Source organism: Rattus norvegicus, chromosome 16, assembly GCF_021556685.1.
Source record: "Rattus norvegicus strain SHRSP/BbbUtx chromosome 16, alternate assembly SHRSP_T2T, whole genome shotgun sequence".
Classification (NCBI taxonomy): domain Eukaryota; kingdom Metazoa; phylum Chordata; class Mammalia; order Rodentia; family Muridae; genus Rattus; species Rattus norvegicus.
In genome coordinates, this window is record NC_141549.1 from 2,507,468 (window position 1) to 2,533,295 (window position 25,828).

At 45.6% G+C, this 25,828-nt stretch overlaps 1 protein-coding gene across 10 annotated transcripts in view; it reads left to right on the forward strand.

The window, feature by feature from the left end:
- Window positions 1-25,828, forward strand: part of Arhgef3 (Rho guanine nucleotide exchange factor 3) — a 280,270-nt gene that overhangs the window by 121,795 nt on the left and 132,647 nt on the right. For 9 of the 10 annotated variants that reach the window (XR_015639300.1, XR_015639301.1, XM_087587654.1 and 6 more), the window contains 1 exon segment: window positions 23,997-24,059. Coding sequence is in view for 6 of the 10 variants with exons in the window: in XM_087587654.1 (XP_087443780.1) it covers window positions 23,997-24,059 (63 nt within the window). In the remaining 4 variants the exon portion in view is untranslated. 10 annotated transcript variants of the gene reach the window in all.

The following is a 25,828-nucleotide window of genomic DNA, read 5'->3' on the forward strand; positions in this document are numbered from 1 at the left end:
CCTGTCCCCCTGACATTGACTGTGATTGTGACTCTGCTTACTTCATGGGAATGAAGATCACCCTAGTTGTGATTCATCACACACACACACACACACACACGCACACACACACACACTCATACATACACACATATATACACATATACACATACACACAGACACATACACACACATACACACACATACACATACATACATTATATAAACACACACTTACACACACTCACACACATACACACTCACTCATACACACACATACATATATAAACACACACATACACACACATACACACACACTCATACATACACACACATATACACATATACACATACACACAGACACACACACATATACATACACACACATACACACACATACACACACATACACACACATACACACACATACATTATATAAACACACACTTACACACACTCACACACATACACACTCACTCATACACACACATACATATATAAACACACATACACACAAATACACACACATACACACACACTCACACACATACATACATACATACATACACACACTCACACACATACACATACATACATTATATATACACACACTCACACACATACACATGCACATACACATACACATACATATACACACTCACACACATACACACACACACTCACACACATACATATACACACACACACACACACACACACACACACACTCCTTGAGAATCAGCCTGGTTCTTGCTTGTACCAGGTGCTCAGATGGCCAAGTGTTCCAACATCTTTATAGTCCTTGCTGGCTTCTCTGAATGAGCCATTACCAGCCTGGAGAGGAAGCAACAAGAAAGACACAAAATGACCCAGTTTATAAAACCCCACCTTCGTGAGACATGAGAGAGGTCAGGGTCATTCTCGTTCAGTTTATGCTGAGTAACAACCATCCCCAAACTCTGAGGCAAACAGGCAGTCTTTATTCTCATCCTCATAGGCAGGCTGGCTAGGAGTCTGCTCCATGAGGGGTCACATATGAATTCTTCTCTTGTCCAGAGGAGGAAGCAAAGATGTACTACATATTTTAAGTTCTATACTGGTCTCCTTTCAAGTTGTTGTTACAAAATACCCTGATAAAAGCAACATGGGGAGAGAGGGTTCATTCTTGCTCATAGCTCAGGCAATGGTCCATGACTGCAGGAAAATCAAGGTGGCGGGGACTTGAAACAGCTAGTCACATCCACAATCAGAACCACAGAGAGAATGCATGCATATTGCTTCTCACCTTTTTAATACAGTCCTGGGCCCGAGCCCAGAGAATGGTGCCGCCCACAGTGGGCTATATCTTCCTAACTGTTACTGTAATCAAGACAGTTTCCAATAGACATGCCACAGGTCAACCTGATTTAGATAGTCCTTCAGTGAGACTCCCTTCCCAGGTGATTCTAGGTTATATCAAGTTGACAATTAAAGTTGGCCCTCCCAAGGTGTAAGCCTGGAATTGTCCCTTCTACCCACACTCCATTGGCCAGAGCAAGTCACAGGCCCCAGCTGAGGGATCAGAGATGTCTATCATTGCTGAGCCTACAGGTGTTGATCCTATGTAGAGCTTTCTGCTGAACTGGGGTGAGGATAAATGATGCAGATGAGACCTGACATGTCTCAGATCTGAATAAATATGCAACAGACCCCCAGTCTGTGGGGACTTCTTGAGACCTGGCTAGTGATGAACACTTCTCGGGGTATTCTCCACTCGGTCCTCCATGTCCCCAATGGGCAGATACAGAGATGCCACAGAGTGGCCTGCAGAATGCTAATAATATATAATGCTGATGCAAGAAAGGAGCGATTGGCCAAGTTCTGGTGTTAGGGACACAGGTGGGGACAAGGGGATTGTGACATGTCTTAGTGCCAGGAGCACAGCGGGGAGAGGCAGGGTTTGCTCCTGGACAACTCGGGTGCAGAATTCCCAGGCATGTGCTGTGGGCTGTTCTGGGAATTAACTCTTTAAGAACCTGCATGTAGTGAGGACTTAGCACAGTCCCCTTTCCTCTCAGTCCATCTAAATCACCAGCCCTCTGTCCCCCATGAGGCCTCATGCAACTTTGGGTATTCTCCATAGATAACTGTACACAATTACGAGCATTTCTACCCTGAGGGAGGATCTTCTGTTCCAGTGATTCACCCATCCGCTCTCTTTCCTTCTGTCTCTTCTATCCAGTGGAAGAGGAGGTATTTTAGGGGTCAGTGCTGAGGTCAGGTTCGGAGTCTAACTTATATCAACTATCTGGGGGTGTCTTCCAAAGGAGGCAGGCAATGAGGATGAAGAGATTGATGAGACCTTGTTTGTATGTACGTAAGGTCTAGAGTCACCATTGAAAGAGGAAAACTCTTCTCACCAAATCTCATTTGACCGGTTACACAACAGATAGGTTAGTTCCCTTGCCCAAAGTCACACAGACAACAACAACAGCAGCAGCAACAACAACAGCAGCAGCAGCAGCAAATGCTTTTCCCAAGCATAAAAATGATTTATCCTTACATGGAATTAGATCTTGGTGTTTTTTTTTTTTTTTTTTTTTTACAAACGTGTGTTTGTAAAATATGTGTGTGTATATGTGTAATAAAAGTGTGTGCAGGTGCACTTATATATACACCATGGTGCATGTAGGGACATCACAGGACATACAACTTTTGGGAGTTAGTTCTCTTCTACTATGTGGGTCCTGGAGCCATCTTGCCAGCCCATGAAGTTAGCTCTCACTATCTTTTTGGAATACAGTGCCTGACCTGGGCCATCAGCTTCATGGGCCATGCTCCCAAAATGATTTTTTTTTTTTTTGTCCTTTCATGTCCCAAGTCAAAGGCACAGGTGACAGAAGCATGTGCCATCTCTCAACTACATAGCCATCGTGTTGTGAGAACCGTAGGGTAGAGCCTGTCCCTCCTTCTCTGGTTTCTGCTTTCCCCATGTCTCTCTGTCCTCACCTGGAGCTGCACACAGAGCAGGCTGAGTTGGGACCAGTTTAAGCCCAGGGTGAGAGTGGAGATGGGATCTGGGGCCTTCTTGTGCTCCTTTTGAAGGCCCTTCACTTTGTTTTCTGGTGGATTGTTCTTACAAGCACCAGGAAATCAGTTCCTGCCAGGAATCAGCAACACTTTGGCTTCCTGTGGCCACCCAGGTGGGGAGGGTGCCGGCTTGCTGCTGGCTGAACTCTTGGCCAACAGAATTCTGTAGCGCTTTCTTTTTTCCTTTCTTAGCTCAGTCTGTCTTAAGGGGACAGGGGAGAACATAGAAGAAAAGGATCTTTTTTTTTTTTTTTTTTTTTTTTTTTTTTGGTTCTTTTTTTTCGGAGCTGGGGACCGAACCCAGGGCCTTGCGCTTCCTAGGTAAGCGCTCTACCACTGAGCTAAATCCCCAGCCCCGAAAAGGATCTTTTGAGTCTGTTTTACTTCACAACTGTATGGGTTACAGCAGTTCCTACAAAAGGGCGCATGTTCCTGGGGTGCTGTGCACTGTGGCACAGAAACAACACAGACTACATGTGTGATTCTACATTCTCTAGTAGCCAGGTTAAAAGAAGTAAAATCAAAAAAGAAACTAATTTTCATAATATGAACTCAATATACCTGAATAGTAGCATTTCAATATATTAATTGCTATTTAATTATATCTAAAAATATTTTAAATATATATATTAAAATCTAAACATATTTTAAATATATATAGTGTCTATTATGTAATTTATATAATTTCAGACAAATTATATATAAATATATTAGTTATACAATTATATATAAATTATATACTTTATAATTGTTTTATATATTTATTATATGTGATAATGTATTAATATATTAAAAATATTTTTAATACTATGTCTTTCAAATATACAGGTCAACTGAGACCAGCCACATTTCAAATGCCTGGTCAGTGCACATGGGCCTCAGTGACCAGTCCAGGGCTAGCGTAGGACCACCTGGAGAACCTGTCCTGTCTCACATGGAGGGCAGCGGCCACTAGTGTGGCGTTGACCATTTGAAATTGGCTAGTGCAGCCGAGGAGCTGGGCTCATTTTTTTTTCTTCATTGTACTGGATTAAATTGTAGATGTGAATGGCTGCATGTACTTCCTGTCTACTGTACAGTACGGCAGAACCCTAGAGGTTTCACCTCAGAAGAATGCCAGTTTAAACCTGACTAAACTCTTGTTTCTCACTTTGAGCCCTGGTGGGGATTTTAAAGATAGATAACACTGTGGGTGAGCATGGCAGGTTGGTCCATACCTATATTGGCTGGCAGCAGTGTGATTTGCAGTGGGGTCTTCTCGTGTAGTCCTGCAGGGCTAAGCACTTAGCCTGGATGTTACAGCCACAGTCTGTCTTGCACAGGGATTGGTCGTGTAGAACATCTGTAGCCACAAACATGTCAGCTCATGCAGTCTTCAGTGAGTGAGCGCATTAGAAATGCTTTGTTGGGTAGGGCATGGTGGCACATGCCTTTAATCCCACACTCAATAGGCAAAGGCATGTGGTTCTCTGAGTTCAAGGCCAGCCTGGTCTCCAGAGTGAGTTTCAGAGCAACATTGTCTCAAAAAAAAATAAACAAACAAACAAAAACCAGTGTGTGTGTGTGTGTGTGTGTGTGTGTGTGTGTGTGTGTGTGTGAGAGAGAGAGAGAGAGAGAGAGAGAGAGAGAGAGAGAGAGAGAGAGAGAGATGAAGCCATTTACATTGGCTTGATGGTTTGTTGACATGGAAGGTTTTCAAGATACAGTAGAAGGGTTGCCACCATTTGGGTGAAATGCCTGTGTCTTTATTTTGAAGCAACTCATTGCAGAGGTTGTCTCCCAGGAGAGACCAGGGCAGCTGGGATAGGTAGGAGAGAGGCATCCCCATTGTTGAATGCTATGTATTACAACTTAATCCCATGCATTGGCCAAGCAATATGGCTCACAGCTGTAATATCAGAGACAGAGGGTTAGGCAATCAAGAGTTCAAGGCCAGCCTGGACTACATGAAAGCAAGTCTCACCTTTTCCTCTTGGGTGGGGACCCAAAATGATTAACAAAAAAAAATGCCCCAACACCCAATGCATTTGGATTACCTGTTAAAAAATAAGTATCTAAAAATATAAATAGAGAAAACTCTGAGTGACTCAGGGAGGGTTTCTAAACTACAGATGAATGGGAGGCCTAGCAGGAGGAAGGCTGGGACTAAGGCACGAGTGTGTGATAGGTTCCATGATAAGTGATAGGTGTTACTGTAGACACCCAATGGTGACAGACTTTAGACATGAGCCTGATTGGACAGGTGGAAGAGTGAAGTCTTTGAGTCGTAGAAGGTTTAAAGGAAGTGGAAGCAAAGTGTTTATATCTGCACGAATGATACCTCCGCAGGACAGTGAGAAACTCTGCTCTGTGGACCCCAGGGACTGCAGAACCTTAGAGCAGTGGTTTTCAACCTTCCTTATACTGCGACCCTTTAATACATCAAATTATTCTGTTGCTACTTTATAACTGTAATCTTGCTACTGTTGTGAATCATAATATACACATCTGATATTCAAGATGTCTGACTTATAACCCCTGTGACAGGATCCTTCAACCCACCCAAGGCCCAGCCCCACCCCTCCCACCCACCTCCCACACAAAGGGATCTTGACCCACAGGTTGAGAACCACTGCCCTGGAGGATAGTAACTCAGGGCTAACTGTAAAGCAGGCTTTCTTCCTGTGAGATAGCCAGAACGGAAGACTCCAGGGGATGAATCCAGGAACATGTTTGTAAATCCAGCATCTTTTTACAGGCCGGGCGGAAAGGAGATTTAGCTGCACACAAAACAAGGAAGTTAAATTGTATTAAAGTCATGGGTGTTTTTTGAGTTTCTGAATTTTCCTTTCTCATAGAGACAGGGGCTCACTGTTTTGGGTTGACCTCCAAAGCTTGATTCCCCAGTGATGATGGTGGAGGTGATAGTGGTGGTGGTGATATTGATTTGATGGTGGCGGTGATGATGGTGGAGGTGATGATGGTGGTGATGATGGTGGTGATGGTGGTGGTGGTGGTGGTGGTGGTGGTGGTGGTGATGATGATGATGATGATGATGATGATTGTGGCAGCTTTGCTTTTCTGGTCCTCCTGCTTCACTCTCTAAGTGCTGGGATTACAGCACTGCCTAGGTTTATTTAGTGCTAGGGATGGGAACTTTCAGCCTTGTGCAAATGAGTCAAGGGCTCTATCCTCTGAACTGCATCCCACTATGGATGAAAGTTATCCACATAAACAAAAGTTCATCAGGGCCTCCTAGTAAGTTTTATAGGTGTAAAGAGGTCATGAGTCATAAAAAAAAAAAAAAAATCAAGACCTCTGGTCTAGAAGGAGGGAAGCCTTGTGTGTTTGTGGTTCAGGTGAGGTCACAGTGGACTCAACCCTCACCCAGGTGTCAGATAGGAGGTGTGAACCAGCTGTGCTGTGTGTGTCATACATGTCACAGTGCACAGATAGGAGGCATGAGCCAGCTGTGCTGGGTGTGTGTGTTGTACATGTCAGAGCACACTCGTGTGTATGAGAGGGAGCTTGGTTGGGACCAGTTTTGACGGACAGGTATGTCAGTACTGTGCTGCACACTGGTTTCCACTGCTGGACTCTTTAACACATCGTAGGCAGGCCTCTGAGTGACTGAAAGCAAGACTGTCGGTAGTGTGTGTCCCTAAAGGCAGGATGCTGTCCTGCTTGCCACACATGTGCAGCTTGACTGGAAGCTGAGGGCATCCTAGCATCTCTGGTCCTCGTTCAGTTTTATGTGAGAGACCCTGCCTCTCCACTTTTGTCATGCCTGACAGATTTGCCAAACTGCAGGCGTGAGTGGCATCCTGTTTTAGCCCCTCCCCTCCAGTACCCTACCTCTCTTTGCCTTAATGAAATGTGTGTGTGTGTGTGTGTGTGTGTGTGTGTGTGTGTGTGCGCGCGCGCGTGCACGTGAGTGCATTCCTGTGCACGCACTCACGCAACAAGAAATAGGTTCTCTATTCTGGTTCCCTGGATGAGGAAGGAATACAAAAATTGAGATACTATATTTCTTTTAGTTAGAAATTTCACCCTGAGCTGGTCTTAGATGCTTGTAGGCCATTCCCAAAGAATAAATCATGCTTTGTCTGTTGCCTGACACGAGCTTAGGGACAGGCCCAGTATGAGCATTGAGGTTTCTGTGAGCTTCAAGTCAAGGTCCTCTTCACCAACCTGCAGCCAGTGTAAACTGACTGGGTCCTAGTACCAGAGAGGTCAAGTGCTTGGCTTTTTCTACTCTAGCTGTCTTAAAACGTCATCACTTTTGACCTCATGCTTTCCTACTCTGCTTCCTGTAAGATCAGAGCATCCTTGCGTCTCTTCACCAACACAAGTAGGGTTGTGGAAGTTGCTAACCTCCACACAAGAGTTTGGGTGTGGCTGCAAATCCTCTCCTCTACTGTAAACAGATGTCTCTTTTGTAGTCTGTGCACGCTCACACACACACACACACACCCACCCACCAACACACACACACACACGCACACACTCTGCTGATAGAAGGGTTTTTGTGATCTGCAATTTTGAGGTAAGTGGAGAACCTCAGGCTTTTCTTGAAAGTTTTCCAGTTTCTGTCATCCTCCTTGCCACTTTCCCAGCCAACGGTGTCCTTGGCCACGTCTATTATATGAGAAGGACATGCTAGAGGCCATCTGGTTCAAGTCCCAGAACAGAGAGACAGAGAAATTGATCAAGAGCAAAATGTTACAATGCTACTTGGCTAGGATGCCAGCCTTAAAAAAACCAAATCACAACCCAGGCAATAATTGTTCACTGATTGTTTGATTTTATGATTTATACATCTGGCAAGAAAAGAGAACACAATGGGGCTGGAGAGATGGCTCAGTGGTTAAGAGCACTGACTGCTCTTCCAGAGGTCCTGAGTTCAATTCCCAGCAACCACATGGTGGCTCACAACCATCTGTAATGGGATCTGATGCCCTCTTCTGGTGTGTCTGAAGAGAGCAACAGTGTATTCACATATATAAAATAAATCTTTTATAAAATATAACATCATTATGACTTATAAATGTCCGACTTAAAACACAGTCTTCAGAAAATTGTGATACAGTAAAGGTGGAGGAATATGGAAGTTGAACTGTCTCCTTTTGAATAAGATTTCATATGTGCAGCTGATGACAACTTAGGAGGTCTCTGAACTTCTCATTTGGATGTTTCTCATCGTCACAGCATCTGTTAGAATACATCCAAGTGTGGGCATTGCTTGGCTCCGACAGTATGTAACATGTGAGCGAGGATGTAAATTTTCAACAACAAAGAGTTGTCCTGTTCAGGAGCCAGGAAGCAGAGCAAGCAGGCCTGGCTCCCCACTGGCCCTGCAGAGCCTCATTCCCTCCTCCCAAAGGGAGAAGGAAGAAGGTTGAGGGCAGATAAAGTGTCCGTCCTCGAGCAAAGCTTGGCTAATGCTTAGGGCTAAAGCTCCCAAGTGCTCCCACTTCCTGTGGCTAAAGTTAGGTCTGTTAGATAGGAATATCATTCTTAATCCATGACTGGGCAGACAAGGAAAAGGAGGAGGCCCCACTCAGCCATCCCAGGGGAGAAGGCCAGAGGGGGGGGGTGCTCATCTGTGCTTGTCGTGGGTGGCAGAATGCATGGGCAGTTACCAGTTCCCTTGGTGACGTACGAAAATGTTGCTAGTGTCTCGAAAGTGAGTCACCTCAGCCACAGCCTTTAACTTTGAGTCAGGCAAAAATCATTTTCTACAGAACAGCATAGGCCTCCCTGATTATCTGTCTACAACTGAAAGTTTATATGACTAAGATAAACAAGCTGCTAAGGTAAATAAATAATTCCAAACAATGTCATTCGACTTTAGCTGGATGCTGCGGCCAAGTGTCTTTGTGCCCAGGAGGGAGATAAGGGCGGCAAAACATTATTGTGAGGTAGCCTCCATTTGGGTCTTTCTCCTGGATGGATTCAGAATGGCAGTGCCCTGAAGACTTCTTGTGTGGCTGTATGCCGAGTGGAGGGTATTGTAGCAGGTTCTGAATTGTTGTAACATAGGAAATGTCAGAGGTAATCTGGTCCAACTCACTGGGCTGACACTGAGTGAAGCTCGTCTGCAGAGACATTACTCATGTGACCAGGTATCTTCCTTCTCTTCAGTGTCTCCTGGGTATGTTGTCACCTTGTATCCGTCTACTTGAGCGAGCTCTCATCTAAGGCGGCTGAAACCCCAAGGAAGTCCCTGTTGTCAGTGACAGGAGGGATTGTATTTGGTAACCCTACCTCCTCACTCTTAGCAGAGACTTATGGACCATGTTTTACAGACTCTCTCCGAGGCTCCCCTCGTGATTCTGGCTAGCCATGGCTCTAACCTACTGGCTACACACACCTTCTCTCCTTTCTGCCACCCCTACTTCCTTATGCTCAACAGTTCCCTCGAGGAATCCTTTGGGCAGCTAGCTTAGTCTTCCATAGTTATCCTAGGATCTGCTTTACAGGAGCCCCAAATAAAGATAGCAGGCGTCCTAATTAGCTTTGACCATTAGCTTGGCATAGCCTAGACTCATCCAACTGGAAATCCCTGCTTCACTGTGAGCATGCCTTTGGGAGATGGTCTTGATTATTAATTAATGTAGGCGAGCCTAGCACCATTCCTAGGCTCTGTAGGAAAGCTAGCTAAGCTATGGGGAAGCCAGCAAGCGGCAGCATTCCTTCATGATTCCGGGTTCCTGCCTTGAATTCCTTCCCCATGTCCCTCAATGATGCACTGTGATCCCGAAGTGTAAGCTAAATAAATCCTGCCCCTAAATCTCTTTGGTTCAGAGCCCCTTCGGGTCCTCTAAAACCTGGGTTATCCCTAATACGTCTACAGTGTAGAGTTGAGTCTTAGCTGGAACACAGCTCCTTATTTATCCCTGAGAGGAAGTTAAGTGTTATTTGATCAAAAGTAGCTGTCTTCCTCAATAACAAATCAAACAACAGAAACCTGGCAGTTCACACAGGGCAGACAGTTTACCCTTCACGGTCTTCCTCTCAGTCAGTATGGAAGAGTTGGAAGGAGTTACCATGGTAATCAGTACCCTTCTCATCCGAACAATGGGTTCAGCCAGATATGATGCTGCCCCCTTGTAATCCTACCGCTTAAGGGGCTGAGCCAGGAGAACCCTAAATTCCATCCCAGTCTGGACTACACGTGAGCGGGGGGGTGTAGGATTGGAGTGTGGGACAGGGTGTGCACAGCAGAGCAGAGGCTTACTTACCCGCAAGGTCCATGGAGTCAGCAGGAGCCTCAGGAGCAGCATTCGGATGTGCTGAGGCATAGGCTCCATGCTGGGCCCCCGTGTGCCAGCCTCACCAGAGCCCAGTCCACCGTGAGCAAGGTGGTTCTTCACTGGGGAATGCTGCCCGGCAGTCTACAGAGAGGCTGTGAGAATGATGCTGTGACTGCCACCACTTCTGATGCATTGTCTGGAGGGCTGCAGCTGCGAGGCAGGGCACTGTCCGCTCCTGTGGCTGAAAGTGGGGGAAGGGCTCACTGTGCCCACAAGCTACAGGAAGGATGGAAAGGGGCCTCTAAACACGAGACCTGTTGGCATTCAGGGCATTGTTTCAGTGGCCCTGTCATGTCCTGGCAAGGTTCTGCAAAGCTCAGAGGCTGAGGTTAATGGCTTCAGAGAACAGAATCGCCCTGTGCTGTCTTTACTTCAAAGTCCTCCCCAGTCTGTTTCATCCACAATTATGAAACAAGGCCTACAGTGTGCAAAACCAGAGCCTGATCACACAGCATCTAACCCATTCTCTAGGAAATTAATGTTTTTCTAAGATTAGATTTTTTTTTTTTTTTGACTGTGGAACTTCTCCGGAAGTGAACCCGCGTGCCCACAAACTGACAAATACCAAGTGTTAGGGTTTCTCTTTTAAAAAGTTAAATGCCAAGACATCCTGGTACCAAGGTATTGCTTTGAAATTTAAAACCCATAATAGTCCCTAATTTTAATAATTGAAACCTTAGACGAAGGGCGGGGGGAAATGGCTCTATGGTTAAAAGAGCTTACCACCCAAGCTCAATAACCTGGGTTTGATCCTTGGAACCTATACAGAAAGTCAGATGTGGTGCACCGCTGTATTTCTAACACTTCTTTGGGAAGTTATAAGACAGAAAAAGAAAAGTCAAGTGGAAGGTCATGGGATAGCTGGCCTGGACCATGAAGCACACGAAAAGACAGAGAAACACTGCTTCAAATCAAATTGGAAGCTGAGGACAACTCCCAAAGTGGTCTTCTGACGTCAGCATGTATGCATACCTGAATACATACACACACACACACGGGTGCGCGCGCTTGCCCATAAAATCAACACGTTCACACAAGAACTCAAGATAAACAAGAGACTCATGTAAACCAGTTATATAATTCGCTCACTCAACAAATGCTTTATTGAGCATTTGCTATATGCTGGGCGCCATGCACACTGCTGTAGATGCGTTGGTTAAATGCTTTTGGGAAGAATGTGGCCAAGGGTAACCAGATAGTTCCAGTGCCATAGTTCTGTCACAGGCTGGGACCCTTTCTCAGACTTGTCCCTCCTTTATCTGTCACCGTGTTCGCTGGCTATAGTTCTCAGTGTTTCTGGCCTGTGGAAATCTAATGTGTGAGGATGTAGGATCAGCAGTCTATGACTGCTAGTTGGATCTAGTCTGAAATTCTTGCTTTGTGCAAATATCTCCAGAGCCACCCTGCTTGAGTCATTTAAACCTCTTTAAGCCTGATCTATAATTCATGGAAGGCATCCAGAATGCAGGGCAGTCTATTTGTTTGAAACAGTGTAGCCTGGGCTGGCTTAGAACTGCCCATGTAGCATTGAGGGGTCCTCACAGCCTTAAATCTGCTGTGCATCTAAACCTGTGCACTCTCATACATGCTTTCTGCAGCACTAGAATTTGAACCTGGGCTTTCTGCTTGCCAGGCAAGCACTGACCTATACCCCTTCTCCTTCTGTGGCTTTCTTTCCCTTGCAGGCCTGAAGCTTTATAGACAAAGCCAGCTTTGAACTTAGATCCACTTTCTTCTGCCTCCCGAGTGGTAGAACTAAAGATGTGCACCACCATGCCTTGCTCTGCTATTGGCTTCTTGGTAAACCCTTTTCTGTCCAGCGAAGAGGAGAAGGGCAGAGCAGTTCATCGCAATTGTCAACCTGATCGGATTTAGAGTCACCATGGGCATATCTGAGGGATTTAATTGGGATGGGAGACTCACCCAAAAACGTGGGCGGCAGCAGCACCATTTCTTGGGGTCCAGAGTGAATAAAGGGGATGCCCGATAAGCATCAATATCTGCTCCTGGCTATGGCTGCAGTGTGACTGACCTGCCTTATACTCCTGCTGCTGTGCCTTTCTACCATGATAGACCAAATCTCCAAAGACTGCCCCCAAATAAACCCTTTCTTCCATAAGTTTCCTTTGTCACAAGTTTTGTCATAACAGCAAGAAGAGTAACTAATACAGAGGGGAAGGAAGAAAGGAAGGGAGGGAAATGCTTAAGTGGCCAAATATTATGTAAAGAAACCAACTTCGACCACTGAGACTGGGAGTTACAGTGGTTGTTAATACCAACTAGTGTGTCAGCAAGTGAGCTTACTTGCTTTTTCGTGCTAGGAATCAGACCAGGGCCTTAGGCATGCTCTCACCGAGCCACACCCCAGCACTGATCTTTTTATTTATCGCTAACCTGATCTTCCAGGCAGTTTAGAAAGTATTACCCATTCCTCCTACACTCCTCTAACTGGATGGGGCCCAAGGAATCCAGGTTCCAGACACCAGTAGCGGAAGGAAGCCTTGTGTCCCTGTGGCTAAAGACTTGCCTGTTGGCAACCTGCTGTGGTGGACAAAGTGTCACCTGGTCAGGAAGGGGCAGTGTATTTTAAATGGCTGGGATAGACCCAAGACTCTCATCGTCTACTCAGCCATCCATATTCCTGTGGATAATCATGTTCGGATCTGAATTATGTAGTTGGATAGTCTGCCATTGACTCCGTGAGGGCTACATGGGGTGCTTATCTAGGAATTAAGCAGTCATTTAGACATTTCCTAGGCACATGCGCCCGTGTGTGTGTGTGTGTGTGTGTGTGTGTGTGTTGTCGATCTTAACTAATGATTATTAATAACATTTTAAACGATTCTATCAGTGAAGAATTAAGTTCTTGTTGACCCTTTCTTCACTGTGTGTGCTAATATGTACCATGGAGCACATGTGGAGGTCAGAGGACAACCTGTGAGAGTCAGTTCTTTGCCTTCACCATGCCGGTCCCTGGGGTGGAACTCAGGTCTTTAGACTTTATAAAAAGTGAACTATCTCACTGTGTTTTTAGAAAGTACGTTTTAAAAAAGATTTATTTATTGTATGTCTGTGACTGTCCTGTCTGCATGTACACCTGCAGGCCAGAAGAGGGCATCGGATCCCATTACAGACTGTTGTGAGCCACCATGTGGGTGCTGGGAATTGAACTCAGGACCTCTGGGAGAGCAGTCAGTGCTCTACAACTGCTGAGCCATCTCGCCAGCCCTTTAGAGAATAATTTTTAAAGGAGTCTTTTTTTTTTTAATGTGTTTTAAAAAATGTGGAAGGAGGCAGTGCCGGCTGGTACACAGTAGCTCCAAGTGTTAATATTGCTGAGGGAAGAAAGCAGATAAACACATTCCCCAAACAGAATTAAGAGCTGTGGGTGATCTAATTGTTAATCTAATCCCCAGCACCTGAGAGCCAGTAGAGACAAAATAATCACCATAATTGAGAAGGCCTAGGAAGAAGTCCTGGCTAACTCAATTTTGTGTACCTTGTCACAGCTCATTGTTGAAAAACCCGGTGGATACAAACCCTTCCTCCTACCTTATACCCGTGCCCGGACAGAGACAGGCATGGAACGAGACTTCGGTGGTTTTTGGAGTTTTCAGCATTTTTGATACTTTTTCCTTGAGTTTTATTTAGTCCGATGCCTCCACTCGATGTCATTGCTGCCACTGGTCTTAATACAGAGAGTAGATGATCTTGTCGGTTCTAAGCCCTTGACCCACAGTGATGGAGCACACTCACTGTTCCAGATGAGGAACAGGCATAGAACAGTGAGGTGAGTGATCCCCAAGACTCCACGGCAGGTGTATGGCAAAAGAAGACACCCCCTCCCTCAGTTCTCCTGTATGGCCTTCCCAGGTTCCCAAGCTGTCATCAGTGCTGTCCGGGCACAGTCCCACACAGGGTCTGTTAGAATGTGTGGATCAGTAGCTCCGAGAGACCTGAGTTCAAGTTCTCTACCGTATGAATATCAGATAAGAGTCTGGGGTGGGGAAGGACCTGGTTTTGAGGATGGTAGAAAACGGAGGGTGTCTTAAAATTGGAGAGGAGGAATTAGCCCTGTGTTAAATGGAATAGGGTTTCCCCTCACTCCTCTTACCTGTGGATCAAAACAAAGTGAGGGATGTTTTTATGCTCAAAGTCAAGTTGATGAAGTCAAGCTCTAACTGAGGGGCAAGCACGATAACACGGAATCCTTCTGCTGACCTCTCCCCGAAGAAGGCCCAGATGAAAGGCCCAGCATCAAAGCCTTGAAACCACCAAAGCTGTTTGCCAGGGAGAAGATTAAATCAAAAGGCTCGAGGGATCTGGTTCAAATTGAGTAATTATAAACGACTAATCAGAGGCCGTTTGCTGTCAAGTCAGGAGCTGCACCCTCTCCGTCAGTGGGTTTTTGCTGTTCTGGTTGGCTCCTTATTTAATAGAAAAGTCTGTGATTAAATAACAGGGCTGTTCTGACACTAATCAATTTAATCTCAGCCATTTAAAGTGAAGCCAGACTTCACCATCCGCCCTCATCTCCGAGAAAGGAGTGGGAAGGACCCAGTGCCAACAGGACTGAAGGTATCCAAGGGGCTCTGTGGACAACTCCGTGGGGACTGGGCAGTTAGAGTCATATTTCAGCCTAGAACTCTGCATCTGCCACACTGCAGGTCTCCCCACCTCTTGCCTACCCTGATGGCCTCTCAGAGTCAAATGGTGGCAAAGCAGTGGTTGCCACGGTAATGGGAGTAATAGTAGTCACAATAATGACCACATGACCACTTTACAGCTCTCTCACTGTAGACCTGGCCCTGTTTTATTTTGTTCGTTTGTATGTTTTCTTTCTTTCTTCCTTCCTTCCTTTTCTTCCTTCCTTCCTTTCTTTCTTTTTTTTTTTCTTTTTGACATAGGCTTTCTCTGTGTAGCCCTGGCTATCCTGGAGCTTGCTTTGTAGACCAGGCTGGCCTTGACTTCAGAGATCCACCTGCCTCTGCCTCCTGAGTGGTGGGACAAAAGACATGCGCCACCACCACCCAGCTATGTTCTAAATATTTTACACCTTTTAATTCTTAAAATATCCCTATGGTGGAAAAACGAAAGCTTGTAGACACTCATACATCCCTCACGCCTACGGTCTTCCTAACAAAGTAGTGTATTCTCAATTAATATTCATTTAAATGAAGGCATAAAATAATTTGTTCAGAGTCATACCAAGTAGCAAATGGCAGAGGTAAATTCTTTTTTTTTAAATACAGGATTTCTCTGTATATAGCCCTGAATGTCCTGGAACTTAATTGTAGCCTTGAACTCACATTGTGTCCCAAGTGTTGGACTAAAGGTTTGCACTACCACAGCTGGCAAGAGGTGGACTTGTTTACTCAAGTTCGTCTCACTGTAAATTCCTATGGACATATAAATATCGCTTACTAATACTTTTTAAATTTACCTTTATTTATTCCGTGTGTGCACATGTGTATTTGGATGGGTGTGCATGCACCGGCAGTATGTTTCCAGAGGTCAGAGGATAACTTATAAGAGACCACGTGGGTTCCAGGGGATTGAATTTGAGGTTTGGCCATAAGCACTATTACCCACCGGATCACCACATATATGTAGTAAACACACACACACACACACACACACACACACACACACACACACTTATTTGAGATACAGACTTTCTACTCTTGATTGCTGTGTAGACCAGGCTGGCCTTGAACTCATTATATGCTACATCCAACTGGGCTTGCACTTGCTTTAGCCTCCTGCCTCTGCCTCCCAAGTACTGAGATTGTAGGAACGAATGCCCATGCCTGGCTTGTTTTAAGTAAGTATGTACATGCAGTTTTAGGCCTTTTCAGATATTAACCCAAAGAAAGGCATCTTGGCAGACAGGACAAAGAAGAAATCAGCTGTGTGATAGAAAGTCAAGGCTGGACCTAAACAAAACAAAACAAAACAAATCCTGTTCTGCACCCCAACCCTGACTTCTGACCTCAGAATCTCACTCTTTGAAAGGAATTCCACAGTGTTTACTTGAAGTCGTGAAGAAACAGCTAGTGGAACATTCGCTGGTGCCTAGTTCTACTGTGTTTCCTTTCTATGTTGTGGGAGATGCCTAGTGGTTTTCTTTTGCAGCTCACGGCATTTCGAAATTTGTTCACAAGAGAATAAAAGCCAGGGCAGGTGAGATTAGCATATTTAGGCTTGGCCTAGTATGGAGAATTCTGAAAATCCACCTGTGGACAACCGGACCAGTGTACTTCATCCACTGCTTCGCCAAACAACACAAACACAGTTTGTTCACGAACCATTTACCGAAGGAATTCAGATGTCTGCCTTGGGTTATCTGAAGGTAGCTAAGCCTGAAAAGGAGATAGCCCTGTGGCAGCCTGAGGGAACAGTAATTATAAAATAGGTCCAGGAGATGAAGGGCAAAGGTGATGCTGGTAGAGACCGAGATGACGTGAAAGTCATGAGTTTCCGACGTAGGTCGCCAAATCCATCCAGCTTTCCTCAAGTTGCCATGACACTTCGAAGCCAAATATGCAAAAGGTACTACTCCAAGGCATGTCCGCAAAGGGGCCTCCTGGTGTTTGGTTAAAGAGGAGGGTTTTGCAGCACCTCTAGAGAGTATCTGCGGACTATGGCAGTAAGAAGTCTGCCAGATGCTCCCCCAGTGCCCATTGCCCCCATGATCTCCTCTGTCACTGCCTTCCCCCACCCCCACCTGAGTTGGGAACAGTGGTTTGCCCTGTGACTGTAGTCACTTCTGATTACAGTCAGCTGTTTTCTTCTCCTCTCAGCCATTGGCAAGACTTGGAGGAGCAGAGATTATGTCTTTCCTTTGCTCAGGGACCAGGCATGGGCAAGCGTCGTGGCTCAGAGGGGACTTTCTTTTTTTTTTTTTTTTTTTTTTTTGTTAGTATAATAACTTTTTTATTCAACATCTACAAGACTTTGTTGTCTTGTAGTTTTAAACCAGATTTATACAATCTCAATTTTTTAATAGTGCAACCTGTACAAGCAAAAAAGGGGGGAGGGGAGAGGGGAGAAAAAATTTGGGGAAGGGGAGGTAAGGAGATAAAAACCAAAAGACCAATTGTCCCCTCACTCAATTTTTTTTATAAACATCTATTATAGGCGAAACAAAACTTACCCATGTTATAGATAAGTGTCTATTCACATTTGTACATTAGCATTTTAAACAGCGGAGATAATCTCAACAATGTCTTACAGCACATTAAACAATATTCAAGTTACTGGGTAACGAGAACATCATACAGCAGAAAGAAGCCAAGTGTTTCTCACTGTCTAGTTTACAACTCAAGTACGGTTTCCGGTTCGAATAACAAAGCAGAGTCAGATAATGAAGTAGAAAAGATTGTGTGTAAGACAGAAGCCAATCATATTTCTTCCTAAAACTATGCTTAAGTTAAGGAAAACGTAACTTATGATAAGGCTCAGAGCCATGTTTGCAGCACAAATTAGGAATACTATTAACATATTAAAATGAACTTTTAAAGAGTTTTATCACAAAAAAAAAGTATGCACTTACTACTTTAACAAGAAACTTGGGTCAGGGAGGAGCGGGCAGGGTTGAGGGCTAGAAGCAACACCCAGGTATCAACACTAGAAATGCAAAACCCAATGCTGTACATGTCCAATGTTTCTCTCCATATGTGACTTCTGTGGTAATCTTGATTACACATGCTTTCAAAGACATGCACCGTCAACAAAAGCTACAAATGAACCTGAATGCATGGCACGCAACGCAACCCTTCACTTCATGCTGTAGGAGACATTGTTTAAGTTGGAAAATAAACCAATATATATATTCAGTATTTAGACTTGAAACACATGCATTCGGGGAACTCCCACAGTCATGACAAGGATGTACTGTGTTAACCCTGAGCACTGTAGAAAGGAAAAGTAAAGCCAGTTTGAGAAGTTCCAAGCCTTTTCAACCAACTGTGGCCTTGTAGCGTTTAACAAACTCACAGACAGACTGACACATATGCTCACACACACATACATCCGCTCTGCTCACCCAAGGTAAAAGTGCACAGGCAGCCCCATGGAAGCAGGAGGAAAGACATGTGTCCCCTCTGCTCTGTTCGCTGTCAGCTTTGCTGCCTATTTCCAGGTTTTCCACAACCCTCCCCCACCCCCCAAATTAACTAGAGAGCACAACTGAAGTTAAAAAAAAATTCTTTGGAAAGTGTCCCTGATTTTTATGCAAGTGGTGCTCTCACAGCACTCAACCACGCGAGGAAGCCGGAAGCCGCTGCTCTTTACACGTTGCTCAAGTTGGTGATGCTCTGTGGGTGATGCTGTTGCCACAGCTGCTTTTGTTGGACTGCCTGTGCACATTAGAGCCTCTTTTTTTCAGGAGGGACGCAGTCCATTATCCCCACACCCACGCCCAGGGCAATGCCTACCCTACTGTGAGTTCCTTTTCGCATTTGTACATTTTAAGGAAAATCAGTACCCTACTGGTAAGGAAAACGCTCTCTTTTATCCGAACAGTAAGAAATTTGAGGTTGAAGAATTCAACTTTCAATAACCTTGGCCTGGAGCTTTTGATTGGTTTGGGCCAGGTGGTTGGCAGAAGGTGAGGAACATCACCTCAGGAACACAGGCCTCCTTTATTCATCCCTTTTGCTTTGTCCGTTGAGTCACCATGCAGAAATTATTCACCGGTCTGCTCACAGGGTGCTGGGGAGGAGCCTATAAAATCATGGGCTGAATTTGGAGACAGATTACCACAGTTACCGGACCTACACGAATGGTTTTCTCACAGTCATAAGGGAAGTGGATGATGCTTTACCGCCAGTAAACTTGACAGATATTAACAGGGCGGGAACTTAGCTCCTCAGATTGGCTGGAAATCCATCAGAGCAAATATGTAGACATACAGTACACACAATAACCGCCCTGCCCAAACACTCCCAGTCTAACTTGTCTGTGGCTTATGATCAATAGAAGTAAAGGGGTGTCACCCCCAAGCAACAGTGACACTGCTTAAGACCACAGAAAAGAGCTTAGTGTGCACAGTGTCTCCAAATAGTCACAAAGGAAGAGCATAGTCAGCAAGATGTCTTCTCAGTCCTCAGCCGCTGCATACCGTGTGCTTCCTCTCGGGTCACCTCTAAGTGTGATCCCAGGCTTGGGTGCAGGACGGCTTGAGAGATGGGACTGCTTAGCATGGGGTCAGGTAGGCCTGGGCTGGATCCAGGCTCTGCCACTCGCTGATTATAGCCCGTGGCCTCTCGGAGCTTCTGTCACAGTTTCACGGAATAGAGACCTCCCTAGCTCTCTCACCTGCCTCACAATGTGGCTGTCAGGCTCAAAGGAGTCCCACAGATAAGTCTGTCTGTGTGAGGTTTGCAGTGTTTAATAGACTGAAACGCCACCCCCGTTAGAGGTCCGACCAGACCATTACCGTCTCTCAGCCTGTTTGTCAGTATCTCTGGGACTTGGTTCTCCTGGTGATGCCTTCCATGAATTGTCCTCTAGGTCATCAGCACAAGCCCAGCTTCCCAGTAGCTGAGGAATTCCGGGTCCTGGTTGAGGGTGCGTTCGTTCATTTGTGAAGCTCCTCCACTGCACACCTTCATCTCCAGCTGGAGTGGCTGCCCGTTTGGTCCTTTCCCTCCTTCCACCTTGGATTTTGAGGCTGCTGAGGGGAACAAGCTGCTCAAAAGGGGGTGAGGAACAGAGATTAGCCAGTTCTGTTCCAGCCTGTGTGCAAGCACTGGGACCCGAGTCCCATCCTCAGCATCCACATAAAAAGCTAGGGGCGGCCGCATGTGCCTATAATCCCAGCTCTGGGTGGTGGAGACAGGAGGATTCCTAGGGCTTGCAGGCTTGCCAGGCCAGCCAATCAGCAAGCTCTAGGATCATACGAGGGTCTGTCTCCAAACAAAGAAGCCAACAGTGGGAGGGCAGCAGAGATGTTCAGGTGTTTGATCCATTACTGCTCTTGCAGAGGACCCCAGTTCAGGTCCCAGAGGTCATGCCTGATACCTTACAACCTCCTATAACTCCAGCTCCAGAGAGCTCCAAAGTCTCTGGCCTCTGTGGGACCTGGACTTACACCCATATATCCCCCACCCTACATAATTAAAAACATTAAAATTTTAATGATGAACGTAACTGAAGAAGATCCATGACATTGACCTCTGATCTCTCTCTCTCTCTCTCTCTCTCTCTCTCTCCCCCCCCCCCACACACACACACACACAAGTGTTCACAGAGTCCAACACTAGAGAGAAAAGTTAACCGGTGTTTGATCTCTCTCTGCCTTGCCTGACTCACTCATGGTAGAATGTGAACATTCTCTCCTTTTCTATTCCCAGTTAGTAGTCAGGAAGTATGCCTTGCCCGTGCCGGTTTCCGGGACCCAGAGCAGCTGTTGGTACAGAAGTGGTTGGTGAGCGTGCAGGGGCTGAGCAATGACTAGAGGATGCTTTGTGAAGTTTTTGCTTCTGGCTTAGAGTTCCAGCTTCAGACTTCTTAGTTGGGTGTGGTGGTATTTCCTTGCAACCCCAACACTTAAGAGCCAGAGATAGCCTGGTCTACGTAGCAAATTCCAGGCTAGACCTTATCTTTAAAAACAAACAAAACCAAAGAGCCCTTCTGACTTGTTTGTTGCCAGCAGGGGCTAGCCATCACCCTGTGCAGTGAGAGTAGACAAGAAACCCATTTCTCATAATCCGTGTGGAACTTGTATAGGTTCCTTCCTTCCTTCCTGCCTTCCTTCCTTTCTTTCTAGCTTTCTTAACTAAAAGTTATTTTATGTGTGTGGATGTTTTGCTTACATACATGTCTGAGTGGTACATGCATGCCTGCTACATGCCAAGCCAGAGGTGTTAGATCCCCTGGGACTGAAGTTATAGACTGTTATAAGCCACGTGGGTGCTGAGAATTGAACCAGTCAGTGCTCTTAGGTGCTGAGCTGTCTCTCATGGCCCCCATGTGAACTGTGGCTTCTTCTTTTTTCTTTCTGTTTGTTTGTTTTGAGACAGGATCTTACTGTGTAGCCCTGGCTGTCTTAGAACCTGTTATGTAGATAAGGCTGGCCTCGAACTCATAGATCTGCCTGCCTCTGCCTCCCAAGTGCTGGGATTAAAAGGGTGTGTACCGCGGTCAACTGCCCTGTGGGTTTCTAAAGATCATTCTTAGATGGAGTCACTGGTTCCAGCATCATTGAAAAGGCCATTGAAGGCCATCTAATCATCATGTTTGACTCTTGAGGTAGCATGTAAAAATGTCTGAGAGAGTGTTTGTCACACGGACTGGGGCTCAGGGCTGGAGGAGGGGTTCTAGGTCCCAGGTTCCAGCACTGGGTAACCTGTGGAATTGTTTTAGCTGCAAAGATGAGAGCTCGTCTGCCCTCTTCCTCATCAGCTGACCTCTCGAGAAAACGTTATGCTCTGTCTGCTTGACAGACTATTTGCACTTTAGGAATGAAATTTGTAATGTCACAAAATGTATAACCAAATAATAGCAGGTAATGTCTTACAGTGGTGTGGCCTATACTATGGTTTGCACAGGGCCTGCCACTTTGTCTAAATGCCACCCACCTTGTCTGTAGTGCCAATAGTGGGTAGGCCTGGCTGGTATTGTTTTGGCTTTATAGATAATATATGGAACTTGAACTTCCTCCTGCCCAGTTCCCGCCCCATCGAGATCCCGGGTGTGGTACTACAATATCTCAAGGCCGGACAGGCTAAAGGCAGGGAGGTCCTGGGTTCCTTGAGGAACCTCCTTGCAGCTGTTGATCACATCCTCAGTACACCTTGCTGGTTGACACACATCTGCCTGCCCTCCCCACTGTGCCATCTTTAGAACAGTATTCCAGGCAGAAGATGACTCCACCAGACATTTCCAGTGGTGGGTAAGATGTGACGTCTTACCACGCATGCTATCAACTGTGCCTTTGGGAATAGAATCCTGGATTTTGAGGATCATACCATAGCACGATCTCTGCCAACCTCAGTTTATTTACCTGTAAATTGGAAATGATTTCTCGCCATACCCACCTCAGAAGGTTACCCTATTGACTGGGTGCAGTGGTACATGCCTATAGCCCTAGCTGGTTGGGAGGCTGAAGTGGGAGGATTGTTTGAGGCCAGGAATTCCAGGCCAGCCTAAGCAACATAGACTGTGTCAGAAAGATGAGCACAAGTATACACCCACACACATGCAATCACCGTATAAACCAATGGATTAGCTCCTCTGACATCTTACTGTAACTGAATGTTGAATTAATAAGGATTAGTTCCTGTATGTGCATGAAGCATCCTCTCACACAAGTGTGCATGAGACGTCTGTCAGCCTCTTCTTGAAGGCCCCCGACCAGAGACTCCGAGTAGAGTATTTGCCTTTTGAATATGTACACCATCCCAGAATGGCTGAGTTTGCATCCCCACGAAGGACTCTTGCCATTGTCTCTGATCACTGATTCTGCAGCAATCCGGTTCACTTCAGTGGGAAAGCTTAGAGACTCCATAAATCTGCTGGTCAGGAGGACCAGGCTCAGCCTCAGATTTTAAGAATATAGCTGGCCTTATAAAAAGAAAGTGCAGTCCACTCCTCCTCTTCATCTGACACATATTTATCCTACTGTAAAATTCCTCCTCCTCTGAGAAGAGCTTTATCACTGTGCTTCCCTCTCTTTGGGGCCGATGTCACCACTGCCCTGCCACCCCAACCTTGGAGTTAAGAGTCATTCAGAGAAATGACTTTCTAACCCGTGGATCGAGGTGTGCAAATCATATCTGCTGTCTCTCTCTTGCAAGGCTCCGAGTTCTTTAACCGTGGGAGTTGTGTTCCTGGAAGCAGACACAGAGCTTGGCACATAGCAGATACCCGTTCTGCAAGCGTCCATTTAAGTGATCATGGGCAGTTTTGTTCACTGTCCAATCCTTTGTTCAGATCAGAGTTCTGAATGAAAAGAGGAGGTGGGCTTCTCGGGGTGGGGGTGGGGGTGGGGGTGGGGGTGGGGGTGGGGGTGGGGGTGGGGGTGGGGGTGGGGGTTATAGACTCCAAATGTCTCCAGGCAGTCCCTCAACTTCACAGCAGCAGTTCTGGTCTTCTGGCAGCATCTATACAAACGTGAGGACCCAAGAAGCACTTGCCTCAGGCAGACTTGAGGATGCAGAAGATAACTGAACATATCTTGGAGGTGCTTTCTTGTAGTTCATAGATAGATACCTTTTCTGCTTTATGGAGGAGAACATATATTTCAGCACCTAATTTGGTAAGCCGATGTGGCCATAATTATATGGATTCATTTGAGGTATCTGTGGTATAATAGTGGTGTGGGGGTGGGTGGGACACACATACATACATACACACACACACAGAGAGAGAGAGAGAGAGAGAGAGAGAGAGAGAGAGAGAGAGAGAGGGGCGCCAAATGGTTGTGGTGGCATAAGTAAGAATAAGCACGCAAGCCAATCACCTCAGCCCAGAGCTTAATAATTCCCCAATATTCTCGGACCTACTACCTTGCACAGTTGACTGAAGCTTTTGGTTGACACATGGAAGTGATAAGAAACTCCATGGGTTATTTGATTTGCTTTCTTCCTTCATCAAAGCTGCAAACACTGCTTACAATTGAATTTTGTCTTTTCTTCTGTCTTGCAGCGGAAACGGAAGCAGAGTGCCCAGGATGAAGATGCCGTCAGCCTATGCAGTCTTGACATAAGTGTAAGTTCAGTTCTTTCTACCTCCCACCCCGCCCCCGGCACACCACAGCACCGCTTTTAGTACAAATGTCATCTGTTACCACGCTGCTTGCTTTAAGTGGACGTCCAACTGTGGAGATGTGACTTACAGGAATTTTTTTTTGTTTGTAATCTCCTCTTCATTTTACTGGAGAAAGTTGCATAACCAACTTGAATTTCAAGACAATGCATTTATTGCCTATATGTTTCCTCTCCAAATAAATTATAAACGTAGGCATCTGGGTAGCATCTAGGTGGATCCTACTATGCATTTCGAGACACTGGTTCAAGAAGACAGATTGGTGTTTTTCTCTTGGGAGGTGGGTGGAGTCAGGGGCCTGGCCTGATTCCAGCAGCTGGATGGCCCAAAGGCTGGAAGAAGATTCTTGTAGGTGAGTGGGTCTGGGTTCAACAGATCTTAGTCAAGATTCTGTACTTAGCATGCATGTGGAGTGATTCCTCATCTGGAAAATAAGGCTGGAAAGACTCCACCTGACACGGTGAGTGAAATGTAGCAACGAAAATGAGAATGCCAAACATGACACCTGATGTTTGAAAAGCCAGGAAACCTGGCTACATTGTGTCTGTCTGCAAAAGCGCGAGCTTGCAGAAGAGGCTCAGCGATTTGGTAGCTGGGAGCTGGTGATGGCGCAGGTAGGGAGCCCCCTGGATTGCCTAGATGTTTCATTTTGCTGACTTCCTATACATGGACTTTGGTCCTATGACACACTTGAGAAGTCTCCCCAGGTGAGGGCTAGAGTGAGCTCTCAGGAGTCCCAGGTTCCTCCTGTCCTCCTATCTCTTCTTCTGAGATATTATTTGGGATCTACTCTTCATGCGTTGTGGATCCATGTAATGTTGTGGTATTTCCTACCGAGACTGTGAGAGTACTCTAGGATGTGTGAAGGCTCAGCGTCTTCATTTGGTTAGACAGTTGGTCTTCTAAAACCATTGTGAAAACCAGAAGCTTCTTGAATATCAATTATTAGGGTCCCATTTAATGCCACTTATTTGCCCAATATGAACAATGCTCTTTTAGCTATTTTTAATTATTGTCAAATTTCCTGATGTAATAGCCTTGATGGAATGATCCTGAGCTGGCTACTAATCATGTACTTGAGTGTCTTTATTTCACCATATGGTGTTTATCTAGCCTAGTCTTTTAGACCATCAGATGATGGAGTTGGGCCATTTATCAGGTTGCTGTGGTAACAAGATGTTCCTCTGGGGTTCTCTTTATTCATTGGAGATTGTCTTATTGATGGGAAGCTATGGAACTTCTTGTATCAGCAGTAAGATTTATTGCGTGTTTGGGAACTTTTAATTTTGTGGCACTTTACCTTTATGACTTTTAGGATCTATAGAGTCTTTTTTGTTTTGTTTTGTTAAGTTTACTTTTTAAAAGATATTTATTTATTTTACATGAATGTTCTGTCTTCTCACACACCAAAAGAGGGGATCAGATCTCATAACAGATAGTTTTCTTTTAGCCACTGTGTGGCTGCTGGGAATTGAACCCAGGACCTCTGGAAGAGCAGTCAGTCCTCCTAACCACTGAGCCATCTATCTCTCCAGCTGAATCTATAGACTCTTTGGCCCTCATGCAGATGAACTATCCACTTGAGGGACAGAGCAAATGTCCAGGCATTTCTAAGATTCTGCCTCAGCCTACAGTTTCCTCAGCTGCAACCTGGTGTTTTGATGCCTGTCTCTAAATATTTTTTGTTTTTGTTTGTTTTGGTTGGGTTCAGT